General features: G+C 39.9%; 1 protein-coding gene across 7 annotated transcripts in view; it reads left to right on the top strand.

The window, feature by feature from the left end:
* The window catches only part of ATE1 (arginyltransferase 1), a 154,395-nt gene that overhangs the window by 609 nt on the left and 132,452 nt on the right, over window positions 1-21,334 (top strand). For 2 of the 7 annotated variants that reach the window (XM_043924881.1, XM_043924878.1), the window contains exons 1-8: window positions 53-217; window positions 3,019-3,082; window positions 5,807-5,869; window positions 10,420-10,523; window positions 12,785-13,030; window positions 15,642-15,871; window positions 17,849-17,977; window positions 18,905-19,033. In XM_043924881.1, the coding sequence (XP_043780816.1) occupies window positions 112-217; window positions 3,019-3,082; window positions 5,807-5,869; window positions 10,420-10,523; window positions 12,785-13,030; window positions 15,642-15,871; window positions 17,849-17,977; window positions 18,905-19,033 (1,071 nt within the window). In that variant the 5' untranslated portion in view covers window positions 53-111. Of the gene's footprint in view, window positions 1-43; window positions 218-3,012; window positions 3,083-5,806; window positions 5,870-10,419; window positions 10,524-12,784; window positions 13,031-15,641; window positions 15,872-17,848; window positions 17,978-18,904; window positions 19,034-21,334 lie in introns of those variants that run through there. The other 5 variants (XM_043924880.1, XM_043924883.1, XM_043924882.1 and 2 more) reach the window with 5 other exon arrangements.

Here is a 21,334-nt window from a genome sequence, read left to right as displayed (position 1 = left end):
TCCCGGCGAGGCTGGGCCTGCTGGCGCCCGGGCGGCGCGGTGCATTGTGGGGTGGCGGCGTCGGCGGTGGGGTTGGGTTGGGCCGCGCGTCGCGTTTGAGGGGCTGGAACCATGGCGTCCTGGGCTGCGCTTTCGCCCAGCATCGTGGAATATTTCGAGGGCGAGGACTTCTATCGCTGCGGCTACTGCAAGAACGAGTCGGGCAGTCGCTCCAATGGTGAGCGGGCCGGGCTGGTGGGCGGGGAAGGGCGCCGGTAGCTCGGCGGCGGGCGGGTGTCCTCGGGGGGTCGCAGCGTCTCGGGCCGAGTGGCTGGAGGGTGGTGTCCTGGCAGCGGCCCAGGCGTAGCCCCTGCGCCGTCCGGCCCTCGTGGAGCGAATGCGTAACGCTGTTCTCCCTGAGTGCCGTGGCTGTCAGAATTTGAAAATTGACCTCACCCTTGATAGAGCAGGGAAGCTTCTAGAGGCTCATTTTTCACACCGGCGGTCGGACTTGCGAGATAATGTGCGTCTCGCAGGAGCCAAGTGTGGAAACAGGTGTCCGTCGTCAGTGGGAGACCGTTAAGTACACGCCTGTCGGGGAGCGCTGTGGCGTGGTCAGCTACAGGGGCTGACCTGTGATTTCAGATGCTGTTGTCGGGGTGTCCCCGGTGGTCAGCGCAAGACGCGAGGCTGCGGGACAGTGAGTGTCGGGCGACAGGTGTGTGTGTGTGTGTGTGTGTGTGTGTAAAACACGTGAGTGGTTAGGTGTGTGTGTGTGTGTGTAAAACACGTGACAGTGAGTGTCGGGCGACAGGTGTGTGTGTGTGTGTGTAAAACACGTGAGTGGTTAGGTGTGTGTGTATGTGTGTAAAACACGTGAGTGGATATCCGTGGATAAAATGTCTCTGGAGAAATACAGGTGTGTGTGTGTGTGTGTGTAAAACACGTGAGTGGTTAGGGGTGTGTGTGTGTGTGTAAAACACGTGAGTGGATATCCGTGGATAAAATGTCTCTGGAGAAATATATAAGAAACAGACGGTAGCCGCTGCTGGCGAGGGTCCCCTGTTCCTACTGTTGTGCTTGAAAATGGTACCAGGTGCTTGTCATTTCTCCACCCACCTCGGTGACCACGACAGAGCCAGCCTACAGTGCCCCCTCCCGTGATTCAAGTTTCTTCCCGAAGAATTTTTGTTCGTTTGTAAACAGAACGTCATGTTTATTTCTTGCAGTGTCAAGCTTTGGCAAAAGTATATGCACTTATTTTAAAAAATAATGTATCATTGTGGGAAATGGGATATCCATGGAGACTTAAATTTGGGTGGTTTCCGTATTAAAAAAAAAGTGTTTTGTCCTGCCCTGGGGCAGTGATTTGGGCGATGATGGTGTGTCCCTGTACTCATTAAGTAAAAATGTTTATTAAGTGCTTCTTGTGGGTGAGAGGCGGTAGAATGTAGTATAACGCAGTCGTTAGCGACAGTTAAGAAGATGAGTTAAGTGAAAAAAATTTATAGACTTGGGTTAAACGGAGGAAATAAGAAGGATGCAAATAACGGGTGAGATGATTACAGCCCAGGGAGGGAAAAAACCCATACGGTGACAGTGACTGCCTTAGGGTATTAGAGATTTTTTCTCCTCTCTGTTTCAAATTTTAGTATTATGATTATAATACATATGTAAGAAATTTATATTATGTAGATTTATTATATGTTATAAAAATACAGTCCATGGACTTCTCCTGGCCAGAATACTGAACTGGAGTGGATAGCCATTCCCTTCTCCAGGGGATTTTCCCAATCCAGGGATCAAACCCAGATTTCTCGAATTGCAGGTGGGTTCTTTACCAGCTGAGCCAGCAGGGAAAGCCAAGAATACTGGAGTTGGTAGACTATCTCTTTTCCAGTGGATTTTGCTACCCAGGAATCGAACCAGGATCTTCTACTTTGCAGGCGGATTCCTTACCAGCTGAGCTACCAGGGAATCCCATATGTAACATAATTTATGTTATACATGTCCAAAATTGATATTAGGTCCTTAACTATTTTCCTAGTAATTTTAGTAAAAGAAAGTCAATTAATATAGATGTCCTTTGTTTAGTTTTGTGGAAAGAACCTACTTTCAACCTTTTCATCTAAAGAGATACCTGTAAATTTCTATCAGTTCTATCATCTTGTTTTTAATTTTAATAGTAGTCTTTACTATAGGGCACTCCACCTATTCCACCTGTTAGGTAAGAAGGTTTTATTATTCCCGTTTTACAGATGAGGAAATTAAGCCTCATAGAGTAACTTAGTGTCAGTGAGTGCCACCCAGGCTTCTCACATTTGTTGTATTTATGCCCTTGCTTTTCTTTCTACATTCTGTTTTATAAAGCCTATCTCTGTCTTTACGTACTTTTGATGCAGTTTATTGTTTACAAGAGTAAAATCCAACTTTCTTTACCATTAATTCAGTGTTTTCTCATAATCTTCATTTTTTTCATGGTTGCATAATTTTTTCATCCTGTTGATAACAAATTAGTCTCTGTAATCACTTTTGTGTTCAAAAGCATTTGGATTACTTTCATTTTTTTATATTTAAAAGGAATATTGCTGTATGTATACTTTTGTCTTATTTTCAGTGTGTAAGACTATGCTGTAAACAAAATAAGGAGAATTTATATGCACAAGAAAACATTTGCTTTTTAATTCTTCTGAAGAGACCAGCTTATTAAATTATTGGGGTCATTGTTATGGCTTAAAGGTGCAATGTAATTTGCAGTGAGATCTTAAATTTATGATGTCACAGAAACTATTGACCAATCCTTAAGTGCATGTGATCACTTTCTGTGTTTTATTTTTAAAATTAAGATTAAAGACATCATGTCCTTCATTTGTGTTGTGTATTGTTTTAAACTAAAAAGTATGAAGTATGTGCAGACTTTGATTTCTCCAGTGTGAGCTGGATTTTTTTGCTTCAGTTTTCACATTTTAAAAATAATGCTTTGAATATAGAAAAGTAAAAATTCCACCTGTTGTTACAAACATGGTACTTATTTTTCAGGCATGTGGGCACATTCAATGACTGTGCAGGATTATCAGGATCTCATAGACCGAGGATGGCGAAGGTAAATGTCCTTAATGTAAAGATCCTTCTGGGTACTCAGGTTTTTCTTATAATTGAAACATATTATTTGCCTTTTATTGGAAATAGGTTTAATAAAATTTTTATTACATTTTGTATGTACAGATTGTTTTCTCCTTTTAAGGATATTGGGCTTCCTTGGTGGCTCAGACGGTAAAGAACCCACCCACAATGTGGGAGACCTGGATTCGATCCCTGGGTTGGGAAGATCCCCTGGAAAAGGAAATGGCAACCCATTCCAGTATCCTTGCCTGGAGAATTCCATGGACAGAGGAGCCTGGCGGGCTACAGTCCATAGGGTCACAGAGAGTTGGACACGACTGAGTGACTTTCACTTTAAGGATATTTATTAGGAAAATTTCACAGATGTAGAGAGAACATTGTAATGAACTTCATGTACTAATCACCAGGCATCAGCAGTTGTTAACATTTTGCCAATCATTTCATCAAGTTTTCCTTGCTCCCTTCAATGGACTGAATGTCTCTCCCCCTGAGTTCATATGTTAAGTCCTATATGGAGGTAGGGCCTTTGGGAGGTGATGAGGTTATGAAGATGGATGGGATCATGAATGGGATTCTAGTGCCTTTATAGAAGAGACCACAGAGAGTTCCCTTGCCCCTTCTGCCACGTGAGGATATGTAGAAAAGATGGACCAGAAAGCTTGTCTTCACTCGACATCATTTCTGTTGGCACCTTGATCTTGGACTTCCCAGCCCCCAGAACTACCAGGAATATATTTCTGTTGTTTATAAGCCACTCAGTCTATGGTATTTTGTTATAGCAGCTTCAGTGGGATGAGATATTCCCCGCTCCCCTCCTCCCACAAAATTATTTAAAGCAAATTTCAGATATCATGTCATTATACTTGTACTAAATATGTGTTTCTAAGAGAGAAGGATTTTTTTCTCTTTCTTAACATATTCTCAATATCATTACCATACTTTGCAATTTAGTGATAATTTGATGTCACCTGTTACCTAGTTTTGAGATTTTCTGCTCATCTCAAAAAATTTTCTTTTACAGTTGGTTTATTTGAATCAGGATTTCCTTAGGTCCACACATTGCCTTTGATGGCCATGTCTTTTTGGCAGCTATTTTTGTGTAGATGATTTTAGCATAACTATTAGGTAAGGTTCCTTGCATAAATATGAGCACTATTAAGTGCCCTGTACCACTACTGCCCAGAAGACATGGATTGAGCCCAGCGAATGAAACTTCATAGCTTTCCTTAAGCATAAGAACGAGGCCCAAAATGTGGATAGATGTAGGTCAGATGTGGCAGGACTTTGTGTGCCATGATAAGGAGATTTAATTTTTTTTTTTATTAATGGTACAGGGGAGCTATTGAAGGCTTTTGTGTCAGAGAGAAAAGTGATGGAATTTGAGATCTGGAAATGATGATTCAGATAGCAGAGAGGTGTCTGAGGGAGTGATTCTGAAGGCAGGAAAATGAGTCCCAGAGATTACTGCAGTGTCCAGGCGTGAGGTGATGAGGAGCTGCTGTCCTAGTCAGTAGTGGTGACTGTAGGTTAGGAGCTGGATCGGAGGGGACAGACTCACGAGACGTTTTGGAAGTAGAACTCTTGCTGGCAGCAAATGGAGGTGCACGGGAGGGAAGAGCCTAGGAGGACTCCCAGATTTTTGGCTCGGGAACTGAACTCCTGTGTGTTTGCTAGGACTGCCATAACAGAACACCACAGTTTGGGCTGCTGGAGCGAGAGAAATGTATTTTCTCATGGTTCTGTAGGCTGGAAGTCCGCAATCCAGGTGTTCACAGCGTTGGTTTTTCCTGAGGCTTCCTTCTCTCCTTACGTTACACCTGGTTGCGTTTTTGCTGTGTCTTCTCGTGGTCCTTTCTGTGTGTGTGTATCTACTGTTTTGTTTAGTTTGTCTTTTTAGAACATTCATCTGTTTATTTTTGGCTGTGCTGGGTCTCTCGTTGCGGTGGTCAGGGGCAGCTCTCTTGCTGCAGTGCCTGGCTTCTCATTGTGGCGATGTCCCCTGTGGCGCCCAGGCCCTGAGGCCCTCAGCCCTCAGTAGTTGGGCTCTGGCTCCAGAGCAGAGACTCAGTAGTTGTGGCGTGTGGGCTTAGTTGCTCCGGGCATGTGGGATCTTCCTGGATCAGGGATCGAATCCATGTCTCCTGCATTGGCAGGAGGATTCTTTATCACTGAGCCCCTAGGGAAGCCCTGATGGTTCATGTCCAATTTCCTTTTGTGATAAGAACACCAGTCAGGTTGGATTAGGGCATATGCAAATCTGGAAAAAATTTGATCTTGTAGTGCCATGGCTCTGCATCAGCTGAGATCCAGAAATCTTGGAAAGGATCAGGTTGGCTTGGGAGTCCGTCATGCTGGTGCCCGTGGAACCCCCACGTGTGGATGTCATAGGCAGCAGCATGGATCAGTATCAAGGGTGGGCAGTGGATGGAGGCATGGAAGGGATTGCAGATGCTTGATGAGAGGGTAAGCGAGGTGATCAGCTGTGGAGTACATATGTCAAGGTTTCGGAAAGGAAAACCTGGACTCTGGTCCTTGGATTACCCACCACTTAAGATCATTTAGCTTGTGAAGAGTAACTCAACCTCAGTATTTTTATACAATTGATTAGATTTTTACCTTAATTAATTTCGTGCTCCTGTACCAATCCACTTTGCTGCCTATGAGAAATGTGTGTGAAATTAACAAAACTATTCTATAATTTTAGAAGCGGGAAATATGTGTACAAACCTGTCATGAATCAAACATGTTGTCCTCAGTACACTATAAGGTAAGAATTTTGATTAATATATTCTATTAATATGAAGGTTATATATAATTTTTTAGTAGAGTTGTGCTTTTTCAAGTATATTTCTGTTCTAGGTAGACATTCTTTATAAAGAAAAGCAGACAAGTTTTTTCTGTATACTGATGTATTCATATGCTGATCAGTAGCTTTTAATAATATGATTAGTTCAGATACAAATATTAATGTGATATAAAATATACTATTTAGCAATCTAGTCAATAATGCATGAAATATTGGGAGAATATTGGCAAATACTTTTAGATATCAAATTTTTGTCACTTTAGCTTGGGGTCGCAAAGAGTTGTGCATGATTTAGCGACTGAATAACAACAGCAGCAACAATTCCAATCCTCCTGTGTATTATTTGACACAGTGGTTTCATTCAGACAGTGCTGCAGAATCCTGTAGAAGGAATAAGGAAGAGGAGGCTGGCACTTAACCTGCATCTGTTTAGAGCCTAGTCTTCACTGGAAAACCCAAACTAAAAAGTCTGGTTTCCTACAGAGTGTTTGCTTGGTTTTTCTTAATATTTTGTGTTTCTGTTGTGTCCCCCCTTACTCCACCCTAACATGGGAGGATTTTTCCCTTCTTCTCTGATTAGGAAGGTCCCTCCTCTTCTCCCTCATCATCTTCTTCCCCTCCCCCTTCCTCTTCCCTTTCCCCTCCCTCTTCCCCATCTTCTGGTAGGAAAAATAGGGGAAGTTTGTTAACGTTGTGGAGAGCATGTCTTCAGTTTCAGCCTATGTGTATACTCTAGATAAAGCAAACACAGTGGTGTCCATCATGCTCGGTGGGCCCTCACATCTGTCCCTTAGTTACTCTTAACGTGTTTTGAGGTTGTAGACTGTTTTGAGAATTTGATAACAAAACAAAACGGGGAACATATAGACAAAATAATGTAACATTGAACATACTAATTTTAGGGTGACCACTGACTTTCAGAATTCACTGATTTCCTGCTTAATCCTGTCTCTTCTCTAACTGGTCAAGGTACTGGTACAATAAAGAAAAAAGATAACTAGTTTGCTCACAACATCTCATTTAGTATAAAATGACAAAGTACCTCTTTCAGCTTTGGCCTTTATGAAGTGGTAATATCTTCAAAGACAGAAATCATTTTCCTTCAGATAACAATTTCTCATTGGATTATGGTTAGGATTCTTTTCAAGTAAGTCTGAAGTTGATTGGCCTGAACCTTGAGAATCTCTATTCAGAAAAGGCCCATTTCAGTGGGTTGAAGAAAAAGATAAAAGCATCCATGATTTATTGGGTTCCTGTCTCATACAGAGCACTGTTTCAGGTGTGTTGCTTTTATGAAAAGGGACTCAATGAACATTGCAAGACAAAGTAATTACAAAGTGTTCTTTTTTTTTTTTTTTTGCATTTTATAATTTTACATGGGATCAAACATTTCCTGAAGGGACCTCCCTGGTGATCCAGTGCCTAAGATTCCAAGCTCCCAATGCAGGGGGCCCCAGTTTGATCCGTGGTCAGGGAACCTAATCCCACATGCTGCAACAAAAGATGCTGAGTGTCACAAGTAATACCTAGTGCAGCCAAATTAAAAAAAGAAATTTCCTGAATTGTTATTCTTTATACAACTTCATTTTTACATGTTAATTTTTTTGGAGTCATTTTGCATATTCTTTGGGTTATTTTGCTGTTTACTACAGTAGTCGTGCAGTGAGGCCTTAGGTAAATGCAATGTGGTCTAGCCTACAACTTTGATTTTTGTTAGGCAGATGCTAGGGCCTGTCTAGTATGTGAGTAAAAATGAGGATGAACTTCCCTGTCTATGAATTATTTTTTCAATTTTAATTTTTATTAATATCATATTTGCTAACACTTTAAAGAATCAAATAGTTCCCGTAAAGCTTATTTTGCAAAATGGCAATCCTCTGAACCACTCTCCTCCCCTCCAGTTCCTATTTTCTGTTTCTCATTGCAGTTGCTTTCAAACCTTTTAACTGATTCTTTTGTTTTTTCATCTCTATGTCTTTAAGTAACATGCTTATGCTTCAGTGGTAGCTCAGGTGGTAAAGAATCTGCCCACAATGCAGGAGATCAGGGTTCAGGGAATGGCTTCCCACTCCAGTATTCTTGCCTGGAAAATTCTATGGACAGAGGAGCCTGGCAGGCTACAGTCCATGGGGCCGCAAAGAGTCGGACATGACTGAACAACTTTCACTTTCATTTTTATATAGTAATACTTGATTATTAAAAGGTTGGTTTTCTCCATTATCTCTGGGCTTCTCTCTCTGAAAGATAAGGGTTTAACTTTATTTTACCCCACTTCCCCTTGTCACATTCAAACTCCTATTTGTCTTCATCCCCAACTTCCCAAATTAGAAATATTATCATTTTGGATGGATGTAGTCATCTCTTTATGGCTGTGTAAATAGACTTCACAGCTCAGCCATGTAGTTGTTGTTCAGTCTTTAAGTCATGTCCAACTCTTTGCAACCCTGTGGACTGTAGCACGCCAGGCCTCCCTGTTCTTCACTATCTCTTGGAATTTGCTCAAACTTATGTTCATTGAGACAATGATGCTATTCAACCATCTCATCCTCTGTCATCCCCTTCTCCTCCTTCCCTCAATCTTTCCGGTATCAAAGTCTTTTAAATGAGTCAGCTCTTCGCATCAGGTGGCCAAAGTATTACTTTATCTTTCCTGCACAAGTTTTTACTTTCCCTGGTGTTGGCTCATTCTCATTTTTGTTTACCTAGTCTTTGAGGCACCTATTACCAATTTATCTGGAAGTGCTCCCCCAGAGGTGTAAATTTCCTCTTGCTATGTTTAGATGCTTCAGGTACTGTATCATTTTTATCTTCTTGATGAAACTCTTACGGAATCTTGTGACCTGCTGTGATCTGAACAGGTTGCCTCTAAGCCTGATAAATCACTGGAGTCTCTCTTTGACTCTCATCTTGAGGATTCCTTTTGGGTCTTGGTTTGCATCTTGTCTCTTCTACCCTCTTTCTTGTATTATTCCTTTATTTTACTGAAGCACCTTTTCTAATAGTTTCTTGAGAAAAAGTGCATAGGAGGTAAATTTTCTTAGGCTTTGTTTGGAAATGTTTCCATTGACTGCTCAAACTTATAGTCTGGCTGGGTACAGGAGTGTAGATTGAAAGTAATTTTCCTTTAGAATTTTGAAAGCTTTGCTCCATTGTTGTCTTATTGCTATTGAGCGGTTCAGTGGCATTCTGAGTCTTATTCCTTTGTCCAAAATGTTTTCTCTTTGGAAGATTTTTTTTTTTTTGTCTTCAGTATTTTGATGTTTCATAATATGTTTGGCAGTGCATTTGTTTTCATTCCTTACACATGTGCTTGAGACACCCCTCTTGTCTAGGGGTGCCTCCCATCATGTCCCAGGGAAATTTTCTTGTGTTATTTTGTTGATCCTCTCCTTACCATTTTCTTCTTTCTCTTTTCTCATGTCTTTATTTAGACATTGAACCTTTTAGACTGGTTCTCTTATTATTATTTCTCTTTGATTTTCCATGTCTTTTGGGAGATTTTCTCAACTTCATTTTCCAAGTTTTCTGTGTTCTATGTAACTTTCAATTTCTTCTGCTCTGTTTTTACTTCTAAGAGAGACTTTTGTTCTTGGCTCTTAGGTTAAGGTTTCCTTCCCCCTGTACACGCGATGTCCTGCAGGTTACTTTCTCCAGCTCTTTGGCACCTATCTTTGCTTTAGAGGCCCTCCTCTAGTGTCTGGTGATTCCAGTGTCCCATTGGAAATTTTATGTACCTTGGTGGGTCTTGTTTACTATGGTCGTTAAGTAGGGTGGTCTGGCTAACCTCTTCTTTGGGAGAATCTCTGGGTCAGTATTTTTCATTCTGATCACATTCTGGAGAGAAAGTATCATCTGCTGATATTTTGGGACTGGGTTGGGGATGTGGGTGACAGAGGTCTCAGCGCTTGGCATGAAGGCTTTCATTTAAGCTTACTGTTGGCTGTGAACTTCCTGCTTTCAGCTGTGCCTGTATTCCTCACAGAAGAGCCCTTTTTTTTTTTTTTTACCCTTTCTGAAAACAGTTTTCTGCTGGGCTTAGAGAATCATCTGTGTTGAGCAGGGGAGCAGAACAGACTTTCAAGGGATCTTCCTAGTTCTATACCTACTTTCACTCTTATCTCCCGAGGTATTAGGTATTGCCAGTCCCTGAGACTTTTAGGGGTAATGTGGAGAAAATTGGGTATCTTTTTGGCTTTTCCCACTGTTGGCTTAGAATTCAGTTTCTCTGCTCTGCTAAGTCAGTTAGCACTTATACATCTGTTTTCTAGCTTCCAGCGTTTCTCCCATTATTTTTTTTCCTAGTGGTTTATGTGTTTTGCTTTTATTTTTTTAAAAATAATCCCGTAACTGTATTTTAGTGAGTTTTGAGATGAGATTAGGGACTACTTTAAGCCCTGTCTTTACCCAGAAATCCCAGTCATGAGCTTTTCTTCATTGTACTATTATCTAGAACTGATTTTATTTCCTCACAGTTTCAGTTCACTTTTTAAATACTTATTTTGCTTTCCTAGGTGCCGACCTTTACAGTTTCAGCCATCAAAATCTCACAAGAAGGTTTTGAAAAAAATGTTGAAATTTCTGGCTAAAGGGGAAATTTCAAAAGGAAATTGTGAGGGTAAGATGAGATGGTGGCTAAGAACTATTTATTTTAAATAGATGTTTCTTTCCAAGGTTCTCACTTTCACTCATTTCTTAGGTAGGGGAAGGAGGTCCCACTACAGTCAGGAGCTACTGTTACTGTGATGGTGATGGCTACTCTTGGCTCTGCTGTTAGACTGTTAACCACTGGCTCCCAAATCAGGGAGATGGGGAATATACGCCAGGGAGAGTCCAGCTTGGGAGGAAGACAGGACCTTTTTAAAGATGTCATTTCCTGGAATTTATTGAAATCTTAGTTTTCTTGGTTCTTTGAGAATTCTTCATTTTCTTTGATCCTAGTGATACCTTGTGAAGTAAATAGAAAGTGATACTGTCTCCGGGCTTCCCTGTTGGCTCAGCGGTAAATAATCTGCCTGCAGTGCAGGAGACCCAGGTTCGATCTCTGGGTTGGGAAGATCCTCTGGAGGAGGGCATGGCAACCACTCGAGTACCCTTGCCTGGAGAATCCCGTGGACAGAGGAGCCTGGCATGCTACAGTCCATAGGGCAGCACAGAGTCAGACACGACTGAGGCGTCTCAACAGTAATAACAGCACTGTCTCTGGAGAAATAAATGCTTGTGTACAACTTACATAAGATTACATAATTATTTATAATGCAGAGTAAAGCTCAGATTTTCCATATTTGAGTAAAATCTTCAGTAAATTATATTGCCTGAAACTGAAAAGTGAAAGTCGCTCAGTCATGTCCAACTCTTTGTGACCTGGTGGACTATATAGCCATGGAATTCTGCAGGCCAGAATACTGGAGGGGGTAGCCTTTCCCTTCTCCAGGGGATCTTCCCAACCCAGGGATCGAATCCAGGTCTCCCGCATTGCAGGTGGATACTTTACCAGCTGAGTCACAAGGGAAGCTCAAGAATATTGGAGTAGGTAGCCTATCCCTTCTCCAGAGGATCTTCCCAACACAGGAATTGAACCAGGGTCTCCTGCATTGCAGGTGGATTCTTTACCAATTGAGCTGTGAGGGAAGCCCTGATAATAAGAGTTCTTACCTTGCCTGAAGCTTTATTTTTTTTTTTCTTACGAATTTTGAATTTGGGTGTATTTCCTCAAATATCCTAGTAACATTTAATTAACTTGGGTTTCTTTGCTTTTTCAGTTTTTTCAGTGTTTTGCTGTTCTTTCTTTTTTATTTTAGCATTTTCCCATAGGCACTCCCTAACACATGACCATAAGAATTGGGAATGCTGCCCATCCTTATAGCTCTTTCTCATTTCTGCCATAAGAAATGGCCTACCCTGGGAGCCTCCCACCCCAGTGTTAGCTTGTTAATTCATCCCCCAAGTATGTTTTGAATGCTTACAATGTCCCAGTCCCTCTTTTAAGCACTGGAGCTACAGTGGCCAGCAAAACAGGTACGTTCTTTGCCCTCATGCCCTGCCCTTTACAGGGCAGGATTCAGGACAACTTGGAGCGAACTTGGCAGAGCTGGGGTGGCAAAGAGGCTGGAAGACTCCGGGTCATACTGAAAACATCACAGTTTTGTGTAGCTCTGCTTGGTGTTGTCGGTAGGAATCACGTTCTGAGTTTCAAAGGTTAATATTCAGATATGTTTTGAGGATACTGTCTATTTGTAAATTGAGGACTATCTGTCTTTTTATGTAGTTTTTACATTTGGTTTTTTATTTGACTTGTTGTATGTTTTTGAATTATTTATGTCTGCAACTTAATTCATAGGAGTGATATATTCATTAGGATAAAACTAAATAACTGTAATGAGGAGACACCAGAATGCAATGACTAAAAATTGATATGTCTTTCTGTCCTCACATCACAGTCCAGGGTGGGTTTTCCAGGTTGGCCTGCAGCCGCCCCCCCCCCCCCCCCCCTCCCTGCCCCAGTCATTCTGGGTCTCTCTTCATGTAATTTCTGAGGTCACTCTGGTTTTTACTAATCTAGCCACTGGGGAGGGGAAAGGGTGGCAGTTCAGGGTCACAAATTTCCTTTAAAACAAGTGAGGCAAAATTGAACATGTCAGTTTGGTTCTATGCCACTGTTGGGAGCTTGGTTACAACCCGTGAAGGGACTGGCGCATTCCCTTTCCAGGGCCCCACTGTCTTCACCATAGCCCTGACTCTGCAAGATGGGAGAATGGACTTGGTGGACACTCAGTAGTCTCTGCCACATTGGATAGAAGAGGACATGTTTTCCGTATATGTCTCTTGGTTGTGTCAGATGGCCTGGTTGATGGACTGTGATTTCTCTTTGATTTGTAGATGAGCCCATGGAGCCCACCATGGAGGATGCCGTTTCCAGTGACTTTGGGTTAATAAATAAATTGGATATACACTGTGACCTTAAAACTCTCAATGATGACCTCACAAAGAGCTTAGAGAGTGAAGAGAAGAAGAAAGCAAAGAGGGAAGAATCTGATGAAATAACCCATTCACAAGATATGAAAGAGAAGTTGGGCTCTGGTGAACCATCGTGTTCAGTTAAAGTGCATACAGCTCCTCAGCCAGGTAGTAGAAGTTTTTCATCAGGCCATATTAAAGTCAAGATGGTTTTTGTGTTTGAGACATCACCATCCCTGAGCCCTCTCATGAGCTAAAAAAGTGAAACACTCAAGAAATCTGTAACATGGATCCCTGTTTTGTACACCTTATTATTACCTGAATTTAGATGAACAAATTGTTTAAAAAAACCTGAAATAATAGCCTTATCATCCCCTAACACAGTTTAAGAATTCCATTTCTTTTTACTACCTTAAGGCCCTGGAGGTTTGAGAATCAAACTTTTGTCTGTGAGAAGGTATGGTGCTAAACATGTTTCTTTTCAGTGTTAACTGAGACACAGTAAATTTTAGATACTATGTCTGAAGTATAGACATTGTGAAATTCTTCAGTTTGCCATTAGATTTCTTTGTGTTAGTTGCTCAGTTGTGCCTGTCTCTTTGTGACCCCACAGACTGTGCCCTCTATTCATGGGATTCTCCAGGCAAGAATACTAGAGGGGGTTGCCATTTCCTTCTCCACAGGATCTTCCTGACCTAGGGATCGAACACAGGTCTCCCTGCAGGCAGATTCTTTATCATCTGAGCCATCAGGGAAGCCCACTAGATTTCTTTATGTAAGCATAATTAATTTTAGTTTAAAAATTTCCAAATTAACAAAAAAATTTCCAGGGAGTTCCCTGATGGCCTAGTGGTTAGGATTCCAGGCTTTCACTGCCGTGGCCTGGGTCCAGTCCCTGGTCAGGGAACTGAGATTCTGCAAGCTCTGCAGCCAAGAAAAATAATTCCACATTTTGATATTTAATTTCACCTTTAATAAGGTGAGACTTCTTTCTGTATTACCACTTATAAAAGAATTAGGCTTGGAAAATTTATCCAACATTAAATGGGTTTATTACATATATGTGTGGTGTATATATGACTCTTTCAAAAAGTTTCATTAAATGTCAATTTGCATAGTTAGTATACTTCAGTTCTTGAGTTTTTTCTTGTACAAAATAATCCAAGTGAGAGATTTTTTAGTATTATTTTAGTTTTTTGTTTAAATTATAAGTTATATGTGTTAAAACACAGTATACTCTGCAGTTTTCTTTTTTAAGGTTTCATGGCATTTAAATTGCTGGTCTGAGATTTCGTCCTAATTGATAAGAATAGTCCAGTAAAATGTTTTGAATGATTTAAATAATTTCTTTCAACTCTTACTCTTTTGGTCACTAGGGTCAGTTTGTTTACAATTTTTATTGTTTATTATAATAATTGCTTACATAATTTGAAAAGCCTTCATTTTGGAGAATTTCAGAGGCAAATGTAGACTGAATATCATAATGGATTGACTCATGATGGCAGTCTTTTTTTTTTTCTTTTCTTCTAGTTTTATTGGGATATGGTTGACATATAAATTTGAGAAATGGCACATTTCTCTGGCCAAAGAAAATGAATTTTCTAAGGCAACAGAGTGATGGATGGCTAATTATAGAGTTTTTTGTTACTGGTTTATTAAAAGTCTTTTTTTTAAGGTACATTTTGTTTTTAGTTGGGTTAATGAAGTTGTAATTTGGTCTCATTATCACTATTTTCTCATTAAACTAGTTTCTTTTGACCAGGTCTTGATCTCTGACTGTCTCTTAACACTCTTGGTCTTAATTTTCTTCTGTATAAAATTGACTTTTATATGATTTGTGAATACTGTGTTTCAGGATCCTAAATTTTTATAAAACCATTTTTCTTTATTAGTTTTAAAAAATGAAAAAATTACGTGTAATGTTAGAAAATTGGGAGAAAAGAGAACACTACAGAAAAAGGGAAATCCTTTCTTTATTTTTAAACTGTTAAACATTTTTAACAGTTAAAATGGCTGTTGATGTGGTATATTTCAGATTTTTTCCTACATATTTAATTGTGTAATATATAATGTTTCAACAGTGAATAATGACAGAACCCCTAAAATTTCTAAAGCATTTAAAATGGCTGTTTGATATTCTGTTGCTTATTTTAAAAATTATGCAGTTGTTCTGTAACTGGGCATCTTGATTATTTTGAAGTTTTCATTTGTGTTCATTGTTAGCCTTTATCTCTTGTGATTTTCTTGGAATAGATTCCTTGAAAATAGCTTCCTAGATTAAAGGGTATTGACTCAATTTTGTAGTTTTTAATAGTAAACATTTTTTTATATTTTAAAGGGTTGTCAGCTTGATATTTGCTCTTTTTAATTAAAATAAGGGGCTTCCCAGGTGGCTCAGTGGTTCGGAATCTGGCAGCCAGTTCAGGAGACGCGAGTTCGGTCCCTGAGTCAGGAAGATACCCTGGAAAAGGAAATGGCAACCCACTCCGGTATTCCTTCCAGGATAATCTCATGGACAGAGGAGCCTGGTGGGCTATAGTCCATGGGGTCTCAAAGAGCAGCCTGAAAAGTTTCTGTTACTATTTACTTTCTCTGGCAGTTCTAAGATAAATTTAAAGATCAACTTAGAGGTCTACACCATGAAACCTCTGAAACCTGCACTCAAAGCTAACCTAACAATTGGAACTCTTTGGACTACTTCTGTAGAACCTTTGAGATTTTTGAAAAATATTTCTGGAGCCAAATGTGATTGATCTACTGTTTTAAAATTCCTTTTTAGGCAGAGGAGCAGATTTGAGTAAGCCTCCATGTCGAAAAGCAAAGGAAGTCAGGAAAGAAAGGAAAAGGTTAAAACTCATGCAGCAGAACCCAGCTGGAGAACGTGAGGGCTTGCAAGCTCAGTGTCAGCCCTCATCTTTGCTCCCATCAAAGACTAAATCCAACCAACCCAAGTCACTTGAAGATTTAATTTTTGAATCTTTACCAGAGAATGCATCACACAAGTTAGAGGTACCTTGGAGGACATTTTTTTGTTTTTGTTGATTACCTTGTTTGTTTTCAGTTGAGGATTATACAGTTGATGTTTTGCTGTTTATATAATGGGAAATTAAAGTGAACTGGGATGGAGTGGCACTTAATATTTACTAAGTTAATTGCCTCTTAAGGAAAACTTTTTTCCTTAAGATTTAAAAAGGTGGCTACTAAAGTTGTGAAAATTCCAGTTTTAGTGTTACTGTTATTTGTTACTCTGGCTTTTTGTACACGTTAATTGAAATTTATTCATTAGAGTGAAAAATTTTAAAATAATTTATTTAAAATTTCACTTTCGGCAGTTTTGGTTTAGATAGTGAAAGAAATGGATCACAGTAGGTAAATCACTGTTTCATTGATTTTTATATTCTGGTCTTGATCAAGGGAACAAATGGTATTACGTATGCAAGCCAGCAGTTTAGACATTATAAATAGACATATGTCTGAATTTAGACAGTTTAGACATAATATGAATAGTTTTAGAGTATTCTTATTTTTCCCAAGTCAGTTTACATTCCAGGTTAAGTCTAGGTTTTTCAGTATTAGTTTGGTATATTTATAAAATTTTTTTCTGTAACATTTGCCATGATGACTTCATTATATTCTCCTACTTGATTAGTAACTGGTCAGCCTTTGAATTTATAGCTTAATGTCATCTAAGAATATCACTTATCACTGAAAACCTGATGTTAAAAATTTACTTTGGTGCAGTTTAAACCTTAGGACAGTATATATTCTTAGACATAAGTTTTGACAATTTTCATTATTATAATTCCTTGGCTGCTGTGTTTTGGTATTAACTTTCTCCTTCCCAAATTGTAAAAAGAATGGAACTTACCACTTAAAATACTTTATGAAGAGTCTTTTAGCTTTATTAGTAATGTATTCAGGGCAGCAGGTTTCACCTAATACAACACTTCCTCAGTGGGCAGCTTTTAGTTTTTTAATTAATTGGAGGGTAATTGCTTTACAGTGGTGTATTGGTTTCTGCCATACGACAGTGTGAATCAGCCAAAAGTATACCTGTGTCCCCAACCTCTCGAGCCTCCCTCCCACCCCTGTAGGTTGTCATAAAGCACTGGGTTAAGCTCCTTGTGTTGTAAGCTTTTATTTTTTTAATATGACACCCAGAATGGGTGGATTTTTGTTATCCACTAGGTGTCACTCTTTCATGAGAACAGCTCCTCATGGCACAAACAAGAAGTTTCCAGATAGGCCTTTCTATTACATTACATTTGATTTTGTATTTTACTATTCTGTTTTGCTAACATATTTTAACTGGTTAGTAAAAAAGATTAAAGAAATGTCATCTGTTACTATGTATAGTTACCACTCGTAATGCCATCCTCATTTTACATATGAGGAAACTAAGGCACTGAGAGGTTAATTTATTTACTTGACTAAAATGATAACTTTGAGATTTGAGTACAGGGAACCTGACTTTAGAGTCTTTTTAAAGTATGCTATGGAATAGGAACAGTTTTTGAAAGTTGTCTTTTATACTTATATTAAAAAGTTGTAAGTTTAGAGTTAATGGTGTATGAATGAGTGTCCAAAAAATACATTCACATTTTCAGTCTTTTGAATTGTTTTACTAAAGGTGAGTTGTGTACAGCTAATATTAAAGAGTATTTGTTTGTGTCTCTGTCTTGAATGTCAGAACTAATCTGTTGTTTTATAGCTGAGGCAGTCTTAGGTAATTCAGTCAAAGAGCTTAGTCTTAGAATTTGGGCAGGAACCTCTGCCTTGTTAATGAGTCTATAATTTGGAAAAATAGTATTTTTTCTCTATTTATTAACAGTTGATCTTTAGAGTTAAAATGTTGCTGTTACATGTTTCTGCTTTAATATTTGTATTGAAACTTTTGGGTCTTTGAGGGTGCGAGTAACTGTTAATGCATATTCAATGGAATAAATAAATGAATTAATGAACATTGTTTTTTACCTCCTTCTGAAGGTGAGGGTGGTGAGATCATCTCCACCAAGTTCACAGTTCAAAGCCACATTTCAGGAGTCTTACCAGGTCTATAAACGTTACCAGATGGTTGTTCACAGGGACCCGCCTGATAAACCAACTGTGAGCCAGGTCAGCAGGGCAAGTGTAATGTTTCTGAACAAATGAAAGTTCCCCTCTATTTGATATCACTGTGTGAATTCTTGGTTTATTTGTGGTGCATTTTATTTATGTTCAATTTGCAGTATATCTGCAAAGAGATAGGACTATGGGATAATGGACATTCTGAAAGTGCAGATTTTACCACAGGCCATGTTAAGTGCCTTTTATGTATAATTTCAACATGGAAATGTTGAATCACCGTGTTTAAATCACCGTGTTAAAAATAACCGTGTTTAGATGCCTTTACTTAAGACTCAGTGAAAAACAGATCTCTAAATTAAAATATTTATTGGAAAAAAAAAGTTTTAAAAAAATCCCAGTTTTTATGGTAGCCATACTTTGCCCAGCACAGTTAACATGCTTTATCTCCATGTAGACGTCATGAATAGAAAGAGGTCCTAATAGCTAAATTACTCTTTGTTGATGTACAGGCCATATACAACTGAGTAGGACTAGAATGGATAGTAGAATGTTTTAATTGAAGTTCTCATATGAAGTCCTTGATTTGTAATTTTGTAAACCACATTACCCAAGAAAAATCTGGAGGGGGAAAAGCCCTTAATATAAGTAGAAGTGACAGAGCTAGTGTCAGTTACTATGGGCAACAATATTGACTCTGCTGTATGCAGCGAGTTACATGGATAAAGGGAGAAATTAAACCAAAGAAATTGTCCCGGCCCTTGTGAGTTTAAATTTTTCGTAAATATCGGTGTGAAGTTCATGCATCAGGCTCTGTGCTCGTCAGCCTGTTCCGAGGTTTACTCGTTTTATGAACAAGGCCAGTGCTGAGCTTTGGCAGTGGATTTGCGGAGATCCTACTCTAGCCTCACCTTCAGAAGCACATCATCAGTTAGAGATGTTTCAATAGCATCTGCTTGTATTTTCCTTGCTCTGAAGGTGAGGTTAGTACCTGTCTCCTTTGAGGACCCAGAGTTCAAGTCGTCCTTCAGCCAGTCATTTTCTTTGTATGTCAAGTATCAAATGGCCATACACCAGGATCCGCCCGATGAATGTGGGAAGACCGAGGTACCGTTCACTAAACGTTTTTTCCTATGCTGAGGTTGTCTATGAAGGAGCATACTGTATAACCTTCTTATGCCATTTTCTTATGTGTTAAGTGGAGCTGATGGTTCTTGCAGGGTGTATTCCTGAACTTTTGTGAAAACGAGTCATACATGTGATCATTTTAAATCCCTCAGAAAAAAAGGACGTGTCCTTACTCAATGTTCTCTCCAGGAGCCTGACTGTTGCGTGTTTATAGACCAGTCGTCGGGCTGTCAGCCGACGTCACTGCATGCACCGTGTGTGCCAGGCTGTGCCACAGCCCACAGGGGGGCGTCTCTGTCTTCAAGGCATTGATGTTCACACGGGAAAGAGGAACCAGTGAACAAATACAGCTTAACAAGAAGCACATGGAAAAAACCGAATACGTTGAGGTTGTTTCAGTTCAGTTGCTCAGTTGTGTCCGACTCTTTGCGACCCCATGGACTGCAGCACGCCAGGCTTCCCTGTCTATCACCCAGAGGTGAGGTTGTATAGAGCATCATTTGACAAGCCTTTATTGAGGGCCTGTGTTTTCCAGCTGCAGATATTTAGATGAGTAAGAGATTGCATACTTTTCACAGTTGGACGGTGATGTCTTGGAAGAAAGATGCCAACAGATGCAGAAGGATTGAAGTTTTGATTTTTGTGTCTTTTTAATGACACAGAATGTGTTAGCTTAAAAAAGATGGTTTATAGGGCAGGAGTTAATGCTGCATGTTCCCTGTGAGAAGGCTGACTCTGGGTCTCCCAGAGCCTTTCTAGTTAAAGTGTAGTCTGCAGACCAGCAGCATCAGTGTCACTGGGAACACAGAATCTCAGGTTTCCCCTCAGACCTACTGAATCAAAGTCCGCATTGTGAACTAGGTCTCCAGGTGATTTCACATGCACGTTTCGATTTGAGAAGTGCTCCCACAAATTCCCTGTTGAGACCTGTAGCTGTGGGTGGTAGCATTTATAGATAAGGATTCTGCCAGGTGCAAGAAGGTCTCCTTTGATACTCTCAGGAGGTCTTAATTCCTTTCTGCACGTTACTCTTTCCTACTACCCTTGAGATTCTGGCCTTGTGCCTTCCTGCTTCCCAGGTATGGATAGTTGGGCAAAAACACATCTGATGTGTTCCCACTAAACCTTGACTGCTCCCCCCGGCCCTGACTCCGTTTTTGGGCTTCAGTCCTCCATGGGGTCCACTCCACTGGGGAGATAGATGGGTAAGCAATTCCAGTGCTGTTCGAGTTAGCTGGTGGACTAGTAAGGAAAGCCACCTTAGTGTGAGACTGAAGTGAGAGAGGATTTTCTGAAAGAAGTGACATCTGAGCCAAGTCCAAAAAGATCAGTGCCACTTAACCTCCAGGCAGGCTCTAGGACAGTGTTGTATTTAGGCTCAAGGTATATTTGAGGTTTTTTAAAATAGCTTATATTTACATTCACTACCATCAGCAGTACGGAACTCTGAATATGAGATTTGATCTTTTGTTTACATTGAAATACATAGTGTATTTCTTTATTATAACCAAATCAGTTCAATTCAGTTGCTCAGTCATGTCCGACTCTTTGCGACCCCATGGACTGCAGCATGCCAGGCTTCCCTGTCCATCACCAACTCTGGAGCTTGCTCAAACTTCTGTCCATTGAGTTGGTGATGCCATCCCACCATCTCATCCTCTGTCGTCCCCTTCTCCTCCTGCCTTCAGTCTGTCATGGGTTTGCCTTAATGATTCATTTTATAGGATCACATACTTATAGAAAATTCATACTGGTGGGAAAGTTTGTGATTGTTTAGCACTTTGATTTCATACAAGTGATTATATTTAGCTTTGATAAATTTTTTAACTTCATTCATAGAATTTTATTTATCTTGCGTCTAACTGAATTCATATGGAGTTTTCAGAGATATTTGAAATGATACTGTTTTTCATATGGGTCAGTTTGTCATGTCTCTGAATGTAGTTTCTAAGAAGTAACATGAGATAGCATTTTGTAAGTCAAGACTGTGCTGTGCTTTTATTTCTTTATAACAGTTTTGTTGTTGTTTAGTCACTTACGTCGTGTCTGACTCTGCAACCCCATGGACTGCAGCACACCAGGCTTCCCTGTCCTTCATTGTCTCCCGGAGTTTGCTCAAACTCATGTCCATTGAGTCGATGATGCCATCTAATCTTGTCATCCTCTGTCATCTCCTTCTCCTCCTGTCCTCATTCTTTCTCAGTATCGGGATCTTTTCCAGTGAGTTGGTTCTTTGCATCAGGTGGCTCAGTTATTGGAGCTTCAGCTTCAGCCTCAGTC

This window comes from Cervus elaphus, chromosome 15 (genome assembly GCF_910594005.1).
Source record: "Cervus elaphus chromosome 15, mCerEla1.1, whole genome shotgun sequence".
Lineage (NCBI taxonomy): Eukaryota > Metazoa > Chordata > Mammalia > Artiodactyla > Cervidae > Cervus > Cervus elaphus.
This window is presented reverse-complemented; position numbering and strand designations above follow the sequence as displayed.